The 18,163-nt window shown below is 38.3% G+C and overlaps 1 protein-coding gene across 5 annotated transcripts in view; it reads right to left on the reverse strand.

Annotated features, from left to right (window-relative positions):
- Positions 1-18,163, reverse strand: part of NOL4 (nucleolar protein 4) — a 187,580-nt gene that overhangs the window by 20,218 nt on the left and 149,199 nt on the right. For all 5 annotated transcript variants that reach the window (XM_074550577.1, XM_074550574.1, XM_074550570.1 and 2 more), the window contains one exon: positions 14,706-14,819. In XM_074550577.1, the coding sequence (XP_074406678.1) occupies positions 14,706-14,819 (114 nt within the window). The remainder of the gene's footprint in view (positions 1-14,705; positions 14,820-18,163) is intronic.

Raw genomic sequence — 18,163 nt, forward strand, 5'->3', positions numbered from 1 at the left:
GCCAGCAGAAAGACCCCTGAGATTTTATCAAGAAATATTTAATGCAAATTTGAGCAAGCTGGCTAAAATAAAACATGAAGTAAAGTTCAAATAAAATCACAGAACTCATGCCAGATATTCCTTAGACTGGGAAATGTTTTGATAATTCAGGAGTGGACTTAGCAGTAAAATCAAGTGGGACATAATTGCTGCTCTTGGGTTTGCACACTATTTCTCCTCTTGTAAGGAGCAGCTGGGGGATTGCTAAATTGCTTTCCACACTGTTATCAGATCTAGACTGTGTTTTTCTCTGCCACTCTCTCTGCATTATTTTCTTCACTTTTACTTACTTAAATCAAGTATGTATAAAAAATGAGAAAGCCCACTCTTGTGTGACATACTACTCAATTTGTAGCTCAGTTGGAGCTGGCTATTCCAGCCAAGCTGAACACTCATGCTTTAGCTGTGAGTCTATCATCTCATCATTACATGGAGAGCACATCAGTCTCAGAGCAAAATTTTCTGGCCTGAAAACCTGAGATTACTTGAAAAAGTGCTCCTAGCCTGCAGAGGCAACCGTAATAAACATGTCACTGCCAGAGTCTAGGTACTAATGATGATTTTGCTTTGAAGTCCAGTATAAAAATTTTTTTCATACTTCTGATAAAAAAATGTAACTAGAATTTTTTAGATGGTGGTGAAATATTGATACAGCCTAATTGAGGTAAATTGAGTGAAATACAGAGTCCAGTTAGGCATCTAAACTGCCAGAAATACCAACAGTGATGTGGAAACTTGAAGAGTGCCTATGAAAATGTTAAGTTAGCTGCCAGCACTTCTAGGATTCCAGACTGTCCTCCTGACACAGGATATAGAGCCAAGAAAAGAAAGCCATGCTTCAGTTTCAGGTTAGAATGGCATAGGTTCCTTTTGCTCTCAGATTATTAACTCTGAAATGAACTGTCACCATCAGTGTTGTCATCAGGCATCAAAAATGACATCAGCCAGTGCTCAACAAGAAATGAAACATGAGACTGACATGGAAAAAGAAGATCAAAATAAAAAGGTGCTATTGTGTAGAAGAGAGATAAATGAACCCCAGACTGGTGCATTTCTGATAGAATGACACATCATCTATAAACTGGAATGGTTATGTTAACCTTTAATAAAAGGTTGGTGTTTTCAGATTGCAGCATTTGAGCCACTGCCACATCATCTGCAGTACAGCAAACAACCTTTGAGAAGAGGTATTCTATGGCTGTTGCAAGGAGCTGCTGGAGAACCACTTTTGCTGGAGCAGTGCTTAAGCAGACCCTCACTGTTCACAGTCTGTCAGCTTTTCAGTTCATTATCCACTGTGGTAGCAGAAGTGCAACAGGAGCTTTCAGAGGTCACCAGTGCTGCTGTTGAGCATGGACACATGGATGAGCTACTCCTACAGTTTAGTTAACTGGGATGCTCAGACCCTGGGGAAAGAGAAACTGTTCTACTAAAGGACTGTATTTCTCTGCCCAAATTGAAAGGGATAGCATTTATCCTTTCCTGTGGCCCTTAAGATAAGGGCCTTATCTTTAGTGAGGTTCTAGATAGTTGATTTTTGAATGTGCTCTCCTTGGTGTGGCTTTTTTCCCATCAGGAATAAAGGAATATTAAAAAGCTTAATGATTCAATAGAGCAATCCCATTTAGGTGGACTAATGGTAGAAAGTGGCCTTGCAAGTTAATTTTCTCTGTAGCTCCTGCTGTTCTTTTCTTAGGTTGCACCACCATAGCTTTCATATCACAATTCCTAAAGTATTTCATCAGCTATATTGGTCATGCTCTTTCTTTTTCTAGAGAATTTTAATATATGAAATCATTTAGATAGCTAGGTATTCCGCCACTACTAATTGAAAGTTATCTTAATATACAGGACAGATGCCCAGTGCAAGACTGCACAATGCACCACAGTGTGTGCACAGCAGGGACTTCCTCTGTGCAAATCTAAATTATGTCCAACAATGGCTGGCACCAGGTTACAAGCAGCTTCAGACATGTAAAGGTAGGACTAGGCCTGGATGAATATGGGAATTGTTCCAATACCTTTGGGTTTTGGCAAAACTTCTGTGGGTGACAGTGTACTTCACAACATACACATGACATTTCCTATGGAGAAAGCAGTACAAATCCAGAAAATGGTGCCACGTGAAGAGCAGAAGAGTCTTCAGCCACCATTTTCTGCCTTGCAGAGGAGAACAACAGGAAAGAGGGCAGGTGGAAATTTTTTCTTCCCTTTTGTACTGGCAAAGAGAAGAGAATTGTTAGGTCCCAGGCCTCCTACAGAATTTCTTCCTCTTAGGACAGGCGGAAAACAAAGGCAGACATTTATTCTGACCTAAAGAACAGCACAGCATGATCGTTCCCCTGGACCTTATGACAAGTTATTGACTGAGGCTTTGTTTTGAAGTAGACAACCTTGAGAATCCCCACGTCCTCTATTTACACCTCCCCACCCACTCCCAGCCTCTATTTCCCATTAAAGGAAAGGAAGTTTCCCTTGGAAGACCATGCCAATCCTTCAGCCTCTGAGGGGAGAATATGAAAGGATCTTTTCCTTCCCTCCACAGAGCTCTCAGCCAAAGGTCACTCAGGACACAGGACCAATGGCACAGGTTTGCTAAACCTGCTCTTTCCCAAGAGAATTCATTTTGTATATGATCCCAAAACTGAAGCACTGCATAATGAACTGAAGGGCCTAGGATGCCCCTGTCAGAATTAGAGTAGCTAAAAATCTGAAGAAAATAAAGGTAAAAATTCAGGAGAAATGAAGTAGAGGTTATGTCATGTTTATTCTCATCTTGCTACATAAACCCTCTCAAAGCCAATTTCTTTGCAGAGGCCAGCACCTTGCAGAACATCATAGCTACTGATCATTTTTGCTGCTTCTTTGTTGACAGGCAGTACTAATGGAGGAGTCTGAATATCTGACTTTTTTTCCAAAAAAGAAACAACATAAACTGCAAGGAAACAATGTTCTCTTTTGCCATCCAAGGAGTGGTTTTGCCTGCAGGTAATGGTGGTGAATGAATCAATGTTTTACTGGAACTGATGTGTGATGACAAAGGCATAGCAGTACTTACTGCTGAACCAGAAATATGCAAAGCAAGAGGAATTCCTCCTTTCCTTTGAGAGTGTAATCCTCTCATTCAGAACAAGCCTTGCTATGCCTCAGGCAGCTCCACTTTTATGATAACAATCAAGCATTTTACTCAGTACTTTTCATGCCTATGTGTACGGTCCTAAAGAAATTATCTCAGTAAGGTATTCCTGCAGGAGTTTCTTTCTCCCCTTGCCAAAATGCCATTTTCCAGTGACTGTGATGGGCAACATTTTCAGCTGGGATAGATCAGCATTACTCCATTCAGTGCAGAAGGACTGTGGCACCAGAGCACCAACAGAGAAAATCTTTAAACTTATGAATCAAATGTTTGGGAAGCACACAAGGAACAGTGTGTGGGAGTGCTGGAGCAATGCTTGTGCCAGCTTTGCAGATTTATTACTACAATATCATCATGGTCACCATAATTAAACCTCCCACTATAGGTCTCTTCATCTACTGCACTACAACTGGTATCACTCCCACCACTGCCAGCCTATTTTGTTGACACACAACAGTTTTCCATTCTCCTGCCAGATCTGGGATATTGAGATGTGACCACTGAAAAAGGCTCTATGGAAAACTATGGGGTATATGATTTGGATTTTGAGTGATTCTTCCTATTTCTCTTCTGCTCCAGACTTCCTTTTATTATTACACATCATGGAGTGTCTGTCAGGAGGAATGGGCCAAAGCACTTTATGTTAGATTCCAAATTAAATCTTCTTCATTTAGAAACAGATGATGGCCTAGACATGAAGCATTTGAGGTCAATGCTGAATTAACTTCCTCATTTTCAACTAATTAAAAATGTCTGTGTGTTCCACTTTGGAAAGGAAGAAAAGTAAGCCCGCTGCAGATTCCATCCTTTTGTTTCCACAGGTAAATTACAATCAAAGTTATAGATCTTCTGGGGAAAAAGAAACCTAAAACACCAACAAGCCCCAGTTTTCTTGTCTGTTAGAGAGTAAGCAATTGCTTTTTTTTACTCACTTAATGATTGGTTCTTCTTTTCAAAGGTAGGTTCAGATATTTTAAAGATGTTTTACCCTATGTTTGAAAAATTTGAATGCTAATTATTTCATTTTAAATCTGCATTAAAACCTTAACAGCATGTTTGTGGAAAACAAAATTCTTTCTATTAATTCAATGCAGGGTGTCTGTTAATGAACACTGTCTCAGGCAAAACTTAACTTTTGCAGTTTAAAAAATTATTTTAAAAAGAAATGGTATTTAAAAAAAACCAAACAACCCTGACCTCCGCACCCTGTCTTCAACTATTTTGTAGAAAGAGAATATTTTGCTACTGAAGAAGACTTGCTCTAATTTTTTTATAGAACTTTATAATCCTTTAACTTCAGTGCTGTGAGGCTTCTGTATTTTAAAAGATTAAGTAAATAAGAAGTGATGTTTGGGGCATGGCCTTTTTGACTCCATAATCATCAAACCAAAGTAGCATATGCCATTGGAAGAAACAAAGAATGAACTTTGACTGGCCTTTGGAGAATGCACTTTCTGATTTGCTTTATTAATGGAGACAGTAAAACTGAAGCTTAATATGAAATACCATGAGTAATAAGCATGAAATATGTGTACTTCAGTGCAAATCTGTTCCCCAAATATTCTCATTTCAGGGGAGAATTCTTTTGGCACAATGCCTGGGCTGCTGGCCACAGCCTGCTTGGCTGCCTTGTCCTGTGCCTAGCCTCTTTAGCAGCTGGTGCTGCTCTCAGGCACTGCATTCAGCTCCTGCTCCCACAGCTTATTATAGGTTTAATTTTTTTCTTAGAAAAATATGTTTCTAAATTTAGTTTAGGACATCAAGCCATTTGTTGAATCACAAACATGTTCCTGCTACCAAACATAAGCAGTCTGTGCATTCACTTGTACATGTATTTTCTGTGGGCAGAACTGCATTTCCTAATTGAGGAACACTTCTGAATCCATTGTGCAACTGATGTTTGGAATTTAGGATTAATTTATGTCTCTCTCAAACCTACTAAATCGAATTCAATAACCAAAACCAGAATTTGCCTCTCTTGAAAAATAAGGGCTTGCTCATGCACACTGGCTTTGCGTTGATGTCATTAAAGTGGCCCAAACTCTGCGTGATAATGGGGATTTACTCACCAGAAACTTATTCCCTGCCTGTGCTCTGGGCAGGGATGTGTGTGCAATGGAGTCATTAACTAAACACAGGAAAGGAAATACATACCTGTGTCTATGCTAGAAACATCTGAAAGGCAAGAAAATGCTTCACAATTAATATCTTCTTGCCATAGGGCAAGAAAGGAAGGGATAAGTAAAAATGCTCTCTATTCCTGGCTTTTAAGGCTGGAGCAGGGAGAACAGAAGTCCTGACTCTAAGCCCTCGATCCTCAGACGTGAATAGAGAACTCTTATATCTACACGTTCACTGGCCTTTCCTTTTCTGCCTCCCTGACATAAAAAGAATGTTAAAGACACCTGGAAGAAAGCTGTTCCCAACCCTGATCATTTTCATTCCACCTATGGTAGGAGGGGGGATAAGATTGCTTAAAAGTTCCTGTCGAAGTAACAACACAATATTCTATTTTTGAGCCTTCAGCTTTGTCAACCTCCAGAACAGAAAATTTACATTGACATCAATTTCACATTCAAGATCTTAGGTGCAGCTCAGGGTGCCTTAAAGTATACTCTGAAATCAGCAGCTTGAAATTCAACTACACACACTCAGCACAAAGAGCCTGGAAAAATACAGCATTTTCTAATTTAATGATCTCTGTGTTGAGGTGAAAAATTAGCTCTTCACCTTAGGGCCTCACTGAAAATCCAAGGCATGAAATTATTTGCAATTGCATGCCTTGCACATTATTCCTTTCCATTGCATGTAGCAAATTTAATGTAGGTTGGTCTGGAGTGAGGAGGGAGGGGGGCTGCCCTGTGATATTTGGCATCCTCTCCAGCTGCATCTGCTAATGACAGAGCCCTATCCAGCACTGCTGAAACCAGGAATTTTGCCACTGACTTGAAAGGCAGCAGGATTTAAAATTACAATGCATACCACTTATTTTCTTCCCCTTGACAATATGGCCAGTGCATTCTGGGTAGGAAGCTAAGCTTCCCCATACTTGTACATAATTTGATCTCCTGACAATAATCCACATGCAGCTAAACGGTGCCTGCATAACATTTTTTGCCTCAGTGGTTAAGGGCTATCATTTGGAACCACAAAAACAAACCAACAACCAACCTTGAAGTAAAATAATCACTAGGTGGAGAAATGATGGGAGTGGACAAGGCCTGAAATGCAAACTGGAGTGTGAGTATCCAAGGGCATTACAGTCATCTTAGTGATAATTCTGAATGCAGATAAAAAAAGGATAAAGTACTGAAGTACAGAAGTCATTCTCATCCCTATTAAATAGCAAATCACAAAGAGATGTCTGAGCACAAAAAGCTATTACTAATAAATCTTCTGTAGTAAGTAAGAGGCATTGAGCTCTTTGCAAGTTAAGTGACATTTGCCTCTTGTGGATTTTGGGATTCTGATTTCTATTTGTTTGCTTTATGTTAAGTGAACCATCTGCTTCCTTTTGCTATTTTCTAAGACTCCAAAAACCTCCCATTCTGAAGCAAAAATCACTTTCAGCTGGAATTTTTCAGGTCTTACATAAATACAGAGCAGAGGTAGGACATGGCCCTATCCCTCTGCACAGCTGCCACTTGGATCAAGTGCCCTTTTTCTTCCATCCTCTAGAGCAAATTAGGCTCCATGAAACCCAAAAGGAAGGGAACTCCTGATGCTTTCTCCTCCACCTCTTACTAGGATGTACAGTTGATGTGCTCTCCCTGCATACTGAATAGCTGTGACAAGGACGCCATCCCCCTGACACAAAACCTCTTCTTTGTGCTCCCTCTGCATTTGCAGCTTTCTGCCACAGCAGCACTGCCTCAGCAGGGCATCCTTCAGCATCAGCTGGGAGATGTTTTTGCATAACTCCCTTTTCTGTGACCAGTGTTGTCCAAATCTGGCCCATACAATATATTACCCTATATTGCCACTATAAATAATAGAATATTAGAAAGAGAAAAGAGAGAAAGACAAAAATTTAATACCATACAATTTTTTCCTTCCTCCTGGGAAGTGTATTGATCAGGAAAGACAACAACACACAATCAAGGACACAAATGTATATCTTTCTTCCTTCTTTCCTGCTCTCTGAAAGTTAATACATGAGAAAACTCCTCAGTGTCAAGATTTAGAAGCTGGGCATTAATTGCAAAATTCTCTCTGTCCTCCAAATATGAAGGTTTAAAAGTCTCCTACCAGTCACCGCTGAAAGCCAGATACAGTGATCTTGCATTAGAGGTCCATGCCCTCTGCATGGATTTTTAGATTGCAATTTAGACTGCAATTTAGATTTTTAATTCATTTCTACCAAAGCAGTTTCACAATTACTGGTAATTTGTCCACCAGTAATTTCCTTTCTTCTTAATCAAAACACAAACTGCTCCTGGGCTGCAGTAGCCAGATGTTATTTTTGTTAATAAAACAGTGCTCGAAGAGTATTTCTTTATGTCAACCCCCTATTACATGCAGCAAAACAGCACCAGAAATTGGTGGAGGCAGATCAGCAACATCTCCTCACAAACCTCAATTTTTTTAAAAAAATTAGGAATTAGATATAAACAGAAGGACGCACCATAGCAGTGATTTCCTAGTGGCAGTACATGTGCACTTTTATTAATATTCAGATATATTGCATTAGCACAGAACCTGTATCCAGTTCTGCAACCAGCACTTGTACCAATCTGCTCTATTCAGGTTGCTGCTATGACAACATCCCGAGTCAAATGTTAGGTCAGCTCCCAGCATATGTGTCTAGGCCATAATTCATTTGTCAGAAACCTAATAGCCACCTATTCCTACTCCTCCAACAGATAAAAGCAATATTGTTAAAACGACAAAATGCTACAATATCCTTAACAGCATAGTCACTGAAAACTTTAGATTTTCCTTGCTTTTATCCCCCAAAACAAAAACAGCTGAGAAAGATGTGTTTGAAGTGCCTATTTGCAAACTTACCACAAAATCACAGAATAAGCTGAGTTGCAAGGAACCCATCAGGATCATTGAGTTCAACTCCTGGCCCTGCACAGACTCTAAGAGTCCAAGAGTTTCACCATGTACCTGAGAGCATTGTCCAAACACTTCTTTGGTGCTGTGACCACTTCCCTGGGGAGCCTGTTCCAGTGCCCAAACACCCTCTGGGTGAAGAACTTTTTTCTAATTTCCAACCTAAACCTCCCCTGACACAACTTCAGGCCATTCCCTCTGGTCCTGGCACTGATCACCACAGAGAAAAAATCATTGCTTGCCCCTGCTCTTGCTCTTGTAGTGAAGCTGTAACTGCAGTGAGGTCTCCCCTCAGTCTCCTCTTCCAGGCTGAACAAGTAACCTCAGCTGCTCCTCATACAGTTTAGGATAATTAAATTATCTCTTCCTCCCCACAATGATTACTGATATTTAATTTGTCTGGTTACAAGTCACAGCATAGTAAAAAAATTACCGCTGTCATCTCAAAGAGAGATTTTTTAAAAAAATGCATTCAGTGTTTATCACAAAGAACTGTTTCATAGCATCATAGAGCATAATACTCAGTGAACATAGACTTGCCCTTGTCAACTTGAGAAGCTCAAATAAACAAAGGCTTTTTTTTTTTTTAACTGAGGCTAGCACATCAGGTCAGTGTATTGTGAGGACAACACCTTTATCAGACTATAAAGTTGTCTGACTACTGCTATTTTCATGTAGTCACTGGAATGAAAGGAAAGTGTACCTTTTAAACCCATATTTTTAAAAAAATTAAATGCAGAATAACTTTTTCTCATCATGTATATTCTATAAATTATTTACAGACAAGCATTCCATGAAGAGACTACTAATTTAAAGAGCACCAGCCCTGAGTGAGAAATGCCATTTTTAGGATGGGAAATATGTTAGATAACAATAACTTTCATTTTCCTCTGAGCTTAAGTTTTTCTTGGGCTCAATTGTCATTTGCTGTGTATCTGCAATAGAATCACATATTGCATGTCCAATTACTTGGGGCATAAGGATGAAAGAAGTGTATGTAGCTCCCTCCTTTGACTGATCAAAAAACTGTGCATGCTATTGCAGCTTTTCCATGACATTAGTCACTGAAGTGGAGTCAAATGGCTAAAATGACATGGATTGAATCCAGTACAGCATCCAGGCCACTGGCTTTGCAGTCATATGGGACCACTATTCTATCTGCAAATATAACAATGTATTCTCAAAGGTCCAGATTCCTAACTGGTACAAATCAACATGTTGTGAATGAAGCAACATCAATTTTCTAAATGATCTAACTAACTATACATGACATGTCCATAAAAAGGTTCATATACTTCTACAGTCATATTACTCTGTGATTCAGTTCTTTTCCTGCTTTCCTATATTCATCCTCCCTCCTCATTCCCAAGTGCTGACATTTTGTCTTGATTGCCAAAAACTACTCATTTCAATTAGAGAAAAATGCTCATTCATAAATTTTGCAACATGACAGCACGCAAAAAGTATAATTTCTAAACCAAAAACCACCAAAATTTAGCTCTTACAAAAAACCACTTGTGTCCAAATGAAGGGGAAGGCATTTCTTCCTACTACCATTCTTACGTGGTTTTCCACAGATAGATTCCATCTAGTTCATCTTCTGTAGGGAAAATAAAGAGGCAGGTGCTCTTGCATACTATATATAAATTACTGTTTACTCTTACATCTTTCTTTGAAGACTTTTAATTGGTTTTTGGGGTTTTTTCCTTAATTTCAGATGGAACAATAGCAACACTAACCCACCTTCACTTTCTCCAGAGTCCCACAGCCCAGTCCTGCTCCACACTTTCATGTTGGGGTTTTACAAAAAGCACAGCACTCACTTATCTCTTTGGAAGAAGCAGAGACTGGCAATTGTTCAGCTCTTAAGAATAAAACTTCCATTTTTGTGATCAACAACCAATCGAGCCACATGACCAAGGTCTCTGGAATACATAAAGCAGGCATCCTGCCCTCTGCTCACTGCCCAGGACATAATGACAGGATGGCTTTTCTCAGATTTTTATATTTATTTAACCATTCTTCTTTTGTCCAACCAAGACACAATTTGGTTTGTAAAGGGAAGAGCATGGCAAAAGAAGAATGGTTATATTGTTCACCATATGCAATGAATACAAGTGAAAAGGGCTGCATTTTAGCTCTACTTATTTTGTTACATTACTCCCTTGTTCATTGTAGTTCAGAGCCTCCACTAAATGCAACTGCTTCATACCAAATATTGCTAGAGATGTAATAAGGATCTTGAAGGATTATCCCAGGAGAATATCCAAAGTAGCACAGAAAACCTTAAGGATTCAGATAATGCCTCTTCTATCTCTAACTGAAGCACATCATGTAAGGTTGATTCAATTATTGTTTCAGAATTTTTCATCAACTCTGATCAAAAATGTGTTTAAAATTCAAAAGAGCTACTATTTTTCAGTATCCAGACTCAACAGAGGTGTTTTGTAATGAGACACAAAAGCTCTTCATTGCCTCTGTGCCATCTTCCTGATTTGGACTGTGAAAGATCAGCCAAATTTAGCCCAGTGTCACAAGCATTTCACTGTTCAGCAGTACTACCAGTAAACCTAGACAATTTCAGCATATAAATCTATAAAAATTGTGCAGAAGAATAAATTATTTTTGGTACTGGGCAGAATTTAAAGGTGGAAGTGACAGGACTCTTCAGTTGGGTAATAGGTATCAAATATATAACTTCTCAACACTAAAGCTGCTGGCCAACCAAACAGTCCTTGATCTCAAGATAATGAAAATGCACTGGAGCTTAAGAGAGCACTTGAGTAACATCTAACACAGTCAGACAGCCCAAGCATTACAGTCTGAGCTACCACAGCCTAGCAAATACATTGATGTTTTTTAAAGAGAAGTCTCACAAACTGACAATGCTTTTATTGTTGCAGTTGGGAAATTATTGTTGCAGTATTGGGAAATTACTAGTTTCCTGGAAGACAAGAAAGCATTTATTTTCCCATTAAGAAATAAATTCCTGGAATGAAAAACAAGCAATGTTGAAAATAAGTCAGTGATGCCAGTGAAACTAGATTTCATTAACTTATATTTAAGATTGGATTTTTTCTGGCAGAAATCTTCAGCCTTGAGTTAGGAAATGCAAAGATCATATAGGTGAAACTTAAGACACAGGTTGAAGAAGGTTTCTTCCTTATTCAGACTTGTCTTTATCACTCTTAACACTGTCCCCAGATCACTGCAGCTATTAGAAATACTTCTGGAAAGTAATCCATAAGATGAAGTATTTGTGTCTGTAGAGACATATACACACAAGGAGAGGTTTCTTCTGAAGAGAAAACAAATGGGGGCATGGGACTGTAGGTATATAAAGCCAGTCATTAACATTTAATACTTGTGAAAGAAACAGAAAACACTCATGAGCATGGCCTACACTATCTGTTATAAAAAACTGAGGTCTTAAAACGTCCCTAGTTTTGACTTTTAAGCTGCTTACTTCTGCTGAGCAATAATTGAGATGGTTTTTCATCAAATCACGGCTAAAATTAACACTGTAGGCAACAAACTCATTTAATTTGGAAATTCATGTCATTTTTAACAAATGGACTTCCATAAGGGACATACATGCAAGATACTCAGAACTTCCTCCTCAAGGCCTGTGTTGTGTCAGGGAGAGAAGGAAAATTGGAGAAGAAAAGGAAAGGGAATAAGATAAGAAAAGAAGTTCAGGAGGCTGCAAGGTTTTACCTTAGCTTCAGGAATGGGCATAACACTCATGATGTTCTTAATTAATTCATTATTTATGGGCAATATTCTGAAAAAGGTGGTGGTAGGGATACAAATTACAGAATTACAGAGCCCTGTAGGCTCTATTGGAAGAGCCCACTGATATCATCGGGTCCAACCTGTCACAAGAACATTACCACATCAATTAGACCATGGCACTGAGTGCCACATCTCATTTTGAGGCAGATCACCTGTCTGGAACACAAAAGGCAGAATTTCACTGTACTATATGCAAGAATAAAGTAGCCTTGATGCGATGCTTCTATCATCTCTGAGGGGAAGTGCTGAATGAGTGCCCTTGCCAGATCCTCTTGACAGTCTACTTTCCAGGACTGTCTAATGCTTATTTTCAATTTTAAAATCTCTTTATATAATTTATGAAGTGTTAATTTTCATCATCAAAATCTTACTTATCTTATTTCCCCTTTCTCCCTCCCAAGTTTTCACTGGCATCCTCAAAGCCTGTCTGAAAACAAGGCGCACTTTTTTTTTTTTAAAGAGCTATAGAATAACAAAACAACATGATGAACTGAACTTTTCCAATCTTTCTGTTTAAGAAAAAAATCTAATGAAAATATAACATTTTAGATATATGTAAGAAAAGTGAAGGAAATTTAATAGTAACTTAAGAAGAATAAGCAAAATAGAATCCTTTTACCTATTAGTCGCATTCTCTGCATATGAGGATACAGATCCAGTTCTCATCTCAGCAGATGAACTAAGCACACTATTGTCCATTAAATACCACACTCAGAAAAACTCTGGAATGCTGTGCTCTCAGTCTACTTCGTTAATTTCCCATCCTCAGAATAAATAATTTCATTTCAATGGAACTGGGGCTAAACCCAAGGTTTTCTCCTTCTCTAATGACTTATCTATTCCACCCTGAATGTTAAATTTCTTACTAAATTTTATGAAGCTACCTAACACACACTGCTATATTTTTTTCCAGCATGTTCAGTATATCTGCTCAGCATCTCTGCCCTGAATTCACAAGTAGTTTTGCAAGCACCAAAGTTACACCAGCTCAGATAATTTACTACTTGCTGAATCAAATGGCTGGTGCTATTTGCAATTCCACTGTGTTCCCAGAACTCACTGGCAAAAAGGGCGAAGAGCTGAAGGAAGCAGAAACCAACACCCATTGTTCATAGGCAGCTTTGCTGCTTTAACATCACCATTGCAATTAAGGCAATCAGTTGGGAGATATTCTGACTACAGATTTTTAATTCTGTAATGAAAAGTAAAGATATGCCTCTCCCCTCAAAGATGTTATCAAGTCCTTGCGTGATAGTACTACAAATAAAAGAAAAAAAATCCTATTAATATGGGTTTTTTAGTTCTGAGTACCCTTTAAATATTGATTTTTGTTTCAACAGGTCTCTGGCTCCCTGAGGAGCATTATGGGATTCTCACTCAAATCACTTAAACTCTGCCTCACCCTGGCTGGACCAAGGGATTGAGCCACTAGTTTTGTGCAATTAAAGTAACTGATGTTTGTGCAAGTAATTTCTAGTTCCCCTTGGGCTAAGAGCACATTGACTTTGTAGCTTTTCTTTTTATTATTACTGAAAAATCAGAGAGAAAATGAGAGAATATAAAACTTGCACAATCTGAATGAGCACTGCTTCTAAACTAAATTATATTTAGTATTACAGTGCTTTGACATCTCATGTGATTTGTAAATCTTAAGGCAAATGTAGCACAATAATGAAAATACTAGCAAAAAATATCAGAGCAAAAAGAAATAGCAACATACACTCTCAGATCCTAAACTACCCATTTTCTAACTAGAGCAGTAGTAATCTTTTATACAGTTAGGGCATGACCTGAAAGAACTCAATGGACTATGCATAAAAGGAAAATGTTCTTTTAAAAAATGTTCTATTCCACAAAATAAAAATTCATCAGATATGACAGAAGCACATTTTGGAACACATGAGATATCACTAAGATTTTTACTTTGTTACAATCACGAAGAGAAATAAAGCATAATAGTCATTGTAATATGAATGTTAGACATTCACTGTATCTGTGGAGTGAGGAAATAATCAAAGCCTGGAATGAACTACCAGTTAGATTTTTTAAAAACTGAAAGAAAACATGTAATTTACAGAAAATTAAAGGCAATAAAATTGTAACATGCACAACAAAAAGTGAATAATCACACACACACACACAAAAAAAAAAAGCTTTAAAAACTCACTAATAAGTTAATTTTGTTATACAGCATTGCAACTTCTCTGTTTCAGGCAAATAGCTATTTTCAGTCAATAATAATATTTCACCTTCTATTTAAAATGCATACACTTTTTCAAAGAGAATATGTGCACAAATAAATACACTGATTCATGGACACATGCACCATTTCTATTATTTATGTGCATTATATCCACTCTATGTTCAGTTCTTTTTAATTCTAGTACAGGCATTACACATTATGCTCTGAAAATCTACAGCTATCAAAAAGTAAATATATAGCTTTATCCAGCTGGACATTACAAATGTATTAGACACTCTGACATGGCTTATGTAAATATAGACAAAGACATGCTTGTGTATTCATTTAAAAAAAACTACAGCTTTTGTATTTTAATTAATCTCGCTAGCAAGAAGCATACAAGGCACTGCACCACCCTTCTGCATGGCACCCTATGTAAATGAGTCCAGTGCACTGATAAATATGGATGTGGCAGACCCCCAAAGAGCACAGTACCTGCTGTCTATCCAAGCGCATCCTTTTTGCAGCATTTCTGCTTTCACTCTCACAGGCGGAAGCCAGGATACTCTCTGCAACTGCTGAAGTAAGGTGTGAGGGAATAGGTCGTGACTATGGAAGAGAAAAAGAAACACAGGAATTATTCCCAGCGAAATCCATGACATCCTTGTTCAAAGCACACCGTACCATCACCTAGGCAGGAAAGTCCGCTCATTGAAATGCAGTTTATACCAACAAAACAGGGAAATGGAACTTGCAAAGATGAAAAATGAAACTAGTTAGATGTTAAAGCTGCAGCTGATCCACAGATCCACGAGAAGCCCTTTCCCCCCACAGCTCTATTGTCCACTGTGTTTAGTCTGGCTCATTAAGCTGTACTTTGAACAGACAGTGGCATATTCTCTGCGTTCCAGCAGCACCCTGGCCGTCTGATTCTTGTTAAGAAAACTGAAAGGCTTTTTATCCTGTGCAGCATGTGACAGAGATGAGTAGTGTTTTTTTATAGTCATAAAAAAAAAGAAGAAAAACCCAAAAAACAAAACCAAACAAAACAAAAAACCCAAGTGATAGGGTTGAAACATCACTCAAAACCTAACAGATTGTCAGAACATTTCAGAGCAGCCTCAATCTGTAGTATATGAATATTTGCATTCCTTGCTGCAACATGACTGATGTGATTAAAATGACTTAAAAAAAAATCTGTTTTTCTTTGGATAATGCCAGCCTTCCAACACTCCAGATATTTTGTTGTTCAACTAGATACAGTTCATTTTTCTGATTCAAAACCTGTCATTACTAATTTCATAGCATTTACACATTTAAGGTTAAAGGTGCAGTGAATCCCCCCAAAAAAGGGAATGATTGAATCTTTTTAGCATCATTGTTGATTATGAACTCCAGTATGATCTTGCCTACCATTTCATTAGGAAGGATATTTACACAGCTTTTTTTCCCTGATTACATACAAAACAATCTTCCTGAAAGATGATGCTCATAATAATCTTCTTCATTAATATACAAAGACAAATCAGAATTACCAGAAATAAACAAAGTGGGGATAACAGCAGAGATACTGATGCACATATAAGCCCATTACAGAGGCTGCAATTTACTGAGCCCAGTTCTAAACTTCCACAAATGTTCAAAGCTTTATTGAAATCAAATTTACATTTACCATGTAAATTTTTACCTACTGAGGCTATGGCCATGTGTGAGGGGGTTTGGGTGTGGTTTTTTGCTTGTTGGTTTTTTTTGGTTGGTTAGTGGTTTTTAGTTTTTGGTGTTCTTTTTGTTTGATTTGGTTTGGTTTGGTTTTTGAAGAGTTTTACTTTCTTACTACCAAAAACATGGATATGAACCTGATATGAAACGTCAATTAATTTCGGAAGAAAATTTTGAAGTTATTCCCATTCACTTCCTAGACAACAACCCTAAAACAGGTTAATTGTATGGGCTCAAATGATTTTATGGTTTTCATAACATTCCAGAAACGGAGGATCCGGCCATTATCAGTATTAGATTGTTACCTTTAAAAATTGAAGTCCATTTATTGACTTTGGATATGCTCTGCAGAATGCCAATTTTAAATGCGACACTCTACTCTCTCTAAAGAATGTGACCACAGTCTGTCTGGGACTGGAAGATGAACTAGCTTTCAGAAATAGGCAGGGATTTATGGGTCTTCCTCACTAGTGCAATAGGCTTATTTATCCCCACTTACATGAGAACAAGCTCTCTGGCATCAGCAAAGCAGCACTGCAAGAAAGGCAGCCAGAGGCTGCAATACTGCAATAAATTACACTTTGATTGATTTGACAGAACAAAGTACTGAACTTGTTTCCAGTTTGAAAATAATTCAATCCAAGAGATGAGGGACACTGATGTAAGCCCCAGTGTGATGACAGAGGTTAACATGACATGCAGTACAGGCACACACCCTACTCAGAGCTCCAGAGAACAAAATAAGTCTTTGCAGAAGAGTTTCACTGAAAAAGCATTATATTTAATAGACTGCCTCCCTGGAATGGTGATGTTACTCTGAATTTGTTACCCATCCCACTAGATCCCTCTCTGTATTTGATGGCCAAGAACCACTGTACCTACCAGTGGTTTACGTATGTTCAAGGTGCCCTGACTCTGTTGGCTGCATGGAAGTCTCACTGTGCCCTGTAACAGGGATGTTCACATAATGATATTCTTGAAAAATTGTGAGCAAACACCTGGTTAATTCCTCCAGCTCAGGTCTTCAGCTAAAGCTGTAACTATACCTACACATCAGTGGATTTTTAGAAGGTGATATGTGAGCCAGAAAACCTAATGTTCTGACCAAAAAGTAAATTGAACACCAGTTCTCCCAGTTTATTTATTTTAAGGGAGAGAATAAGTTTATTGAAGTGTTTTATAAAACAAAAAATAAATTATTATTATAAAAATCAAGCAGTTATCTTTGAAAAGGAGTGTAGTGGTCATGTGCTCACTATTGAAATATTGAACTCAAGTTAGCACCTGCAAAAAAGAGAAAATCTCTGGGTACTGGAGTATCTTCCTCTCAAAACATGTGTTAACCCATAATTTCTCTCAATCATCACTGCAGCTGGCTGTTGATATGTTCATGTCAAGAACTACCCAGAGTGAACCTTAGGAAAATGTGATGAATGCATGGCCCAAGCACCTGGGGATTAAAATACTGTAACAAAGCACAGGAGAAAAATCATCTGCTCAGGGTTCAGGCTCCATCAAGAGAGCTTTAGTGTGGCACTGAATTAGAAGATGAACACAGTCCTCTGTCAGCAGGAGCAGAGCTGTTAAAAAGGAGATTTTTCTGCTTTGCAAAATTTTGTATCTGTAAAGTCTCAGAAAGATCAATTTTTAAAAGCCTCGCCTGAGAGGAAAAATTACTTTGAAATAACCACTTCAAAAAATTGGTTTTAAATAAACTGAATTAATATCTCCATCTTCTAAGCTCAGAAGACCCTTTCTGGCTTAACTCAGCTTCCTTTTCCTCTCTACTTCTGATTATTCATGAGCTCTCTCATAACTACAGCTGTAAAACCAATTCTCCAAGAAGCTCAAACATCCCTGTTGGGTTCTGAACATCTCTCAATTCCCAAGCTGAGGGTGAGATTCAAAGGCCTTGGAAAACATGGCAAAAGTGGTATCATTCAATTTTGCAGAAGGAAGCCTGCAGATCTCAGCCAAAAGGACATTTTGCAGGTTCCCAAGCTACCCTCTGCAGAGCTGAGAGCTGAGTGCTGGTTCCTACAAGTTTGGAACTACAGCAGGAAATGTGGGAGCCAAGGAGAACTTTTTCCAAGGGCTCCCAGACTGCCCCCACAATCCCTGGATCCACAACCTGCCAACTGAACTAGCAGAAAACCAGATTTAATTTTATGTCAAAATAGAAAACCCTTGACAAACTAACATTTCTTGAAGGGGAAAATAAAAGGCATTACCAA

This window comes from Zonotrichia albicollis, chromosome 1 (genome assembly GCF_047830755.1).
Source record: "Zonotrichia albicollis isolate bZonAlb1 chromosome 1, bZonAlb1.hap1, whole genome shotgun sequence".
Classification (NCBI taxonomy): domain Eukaryota; kingdom Metazoa; phylum Chordata; class Aves; order Passeriformes; family Passerellidae; genus Zonotrichia; species Zonotrichia albicollis.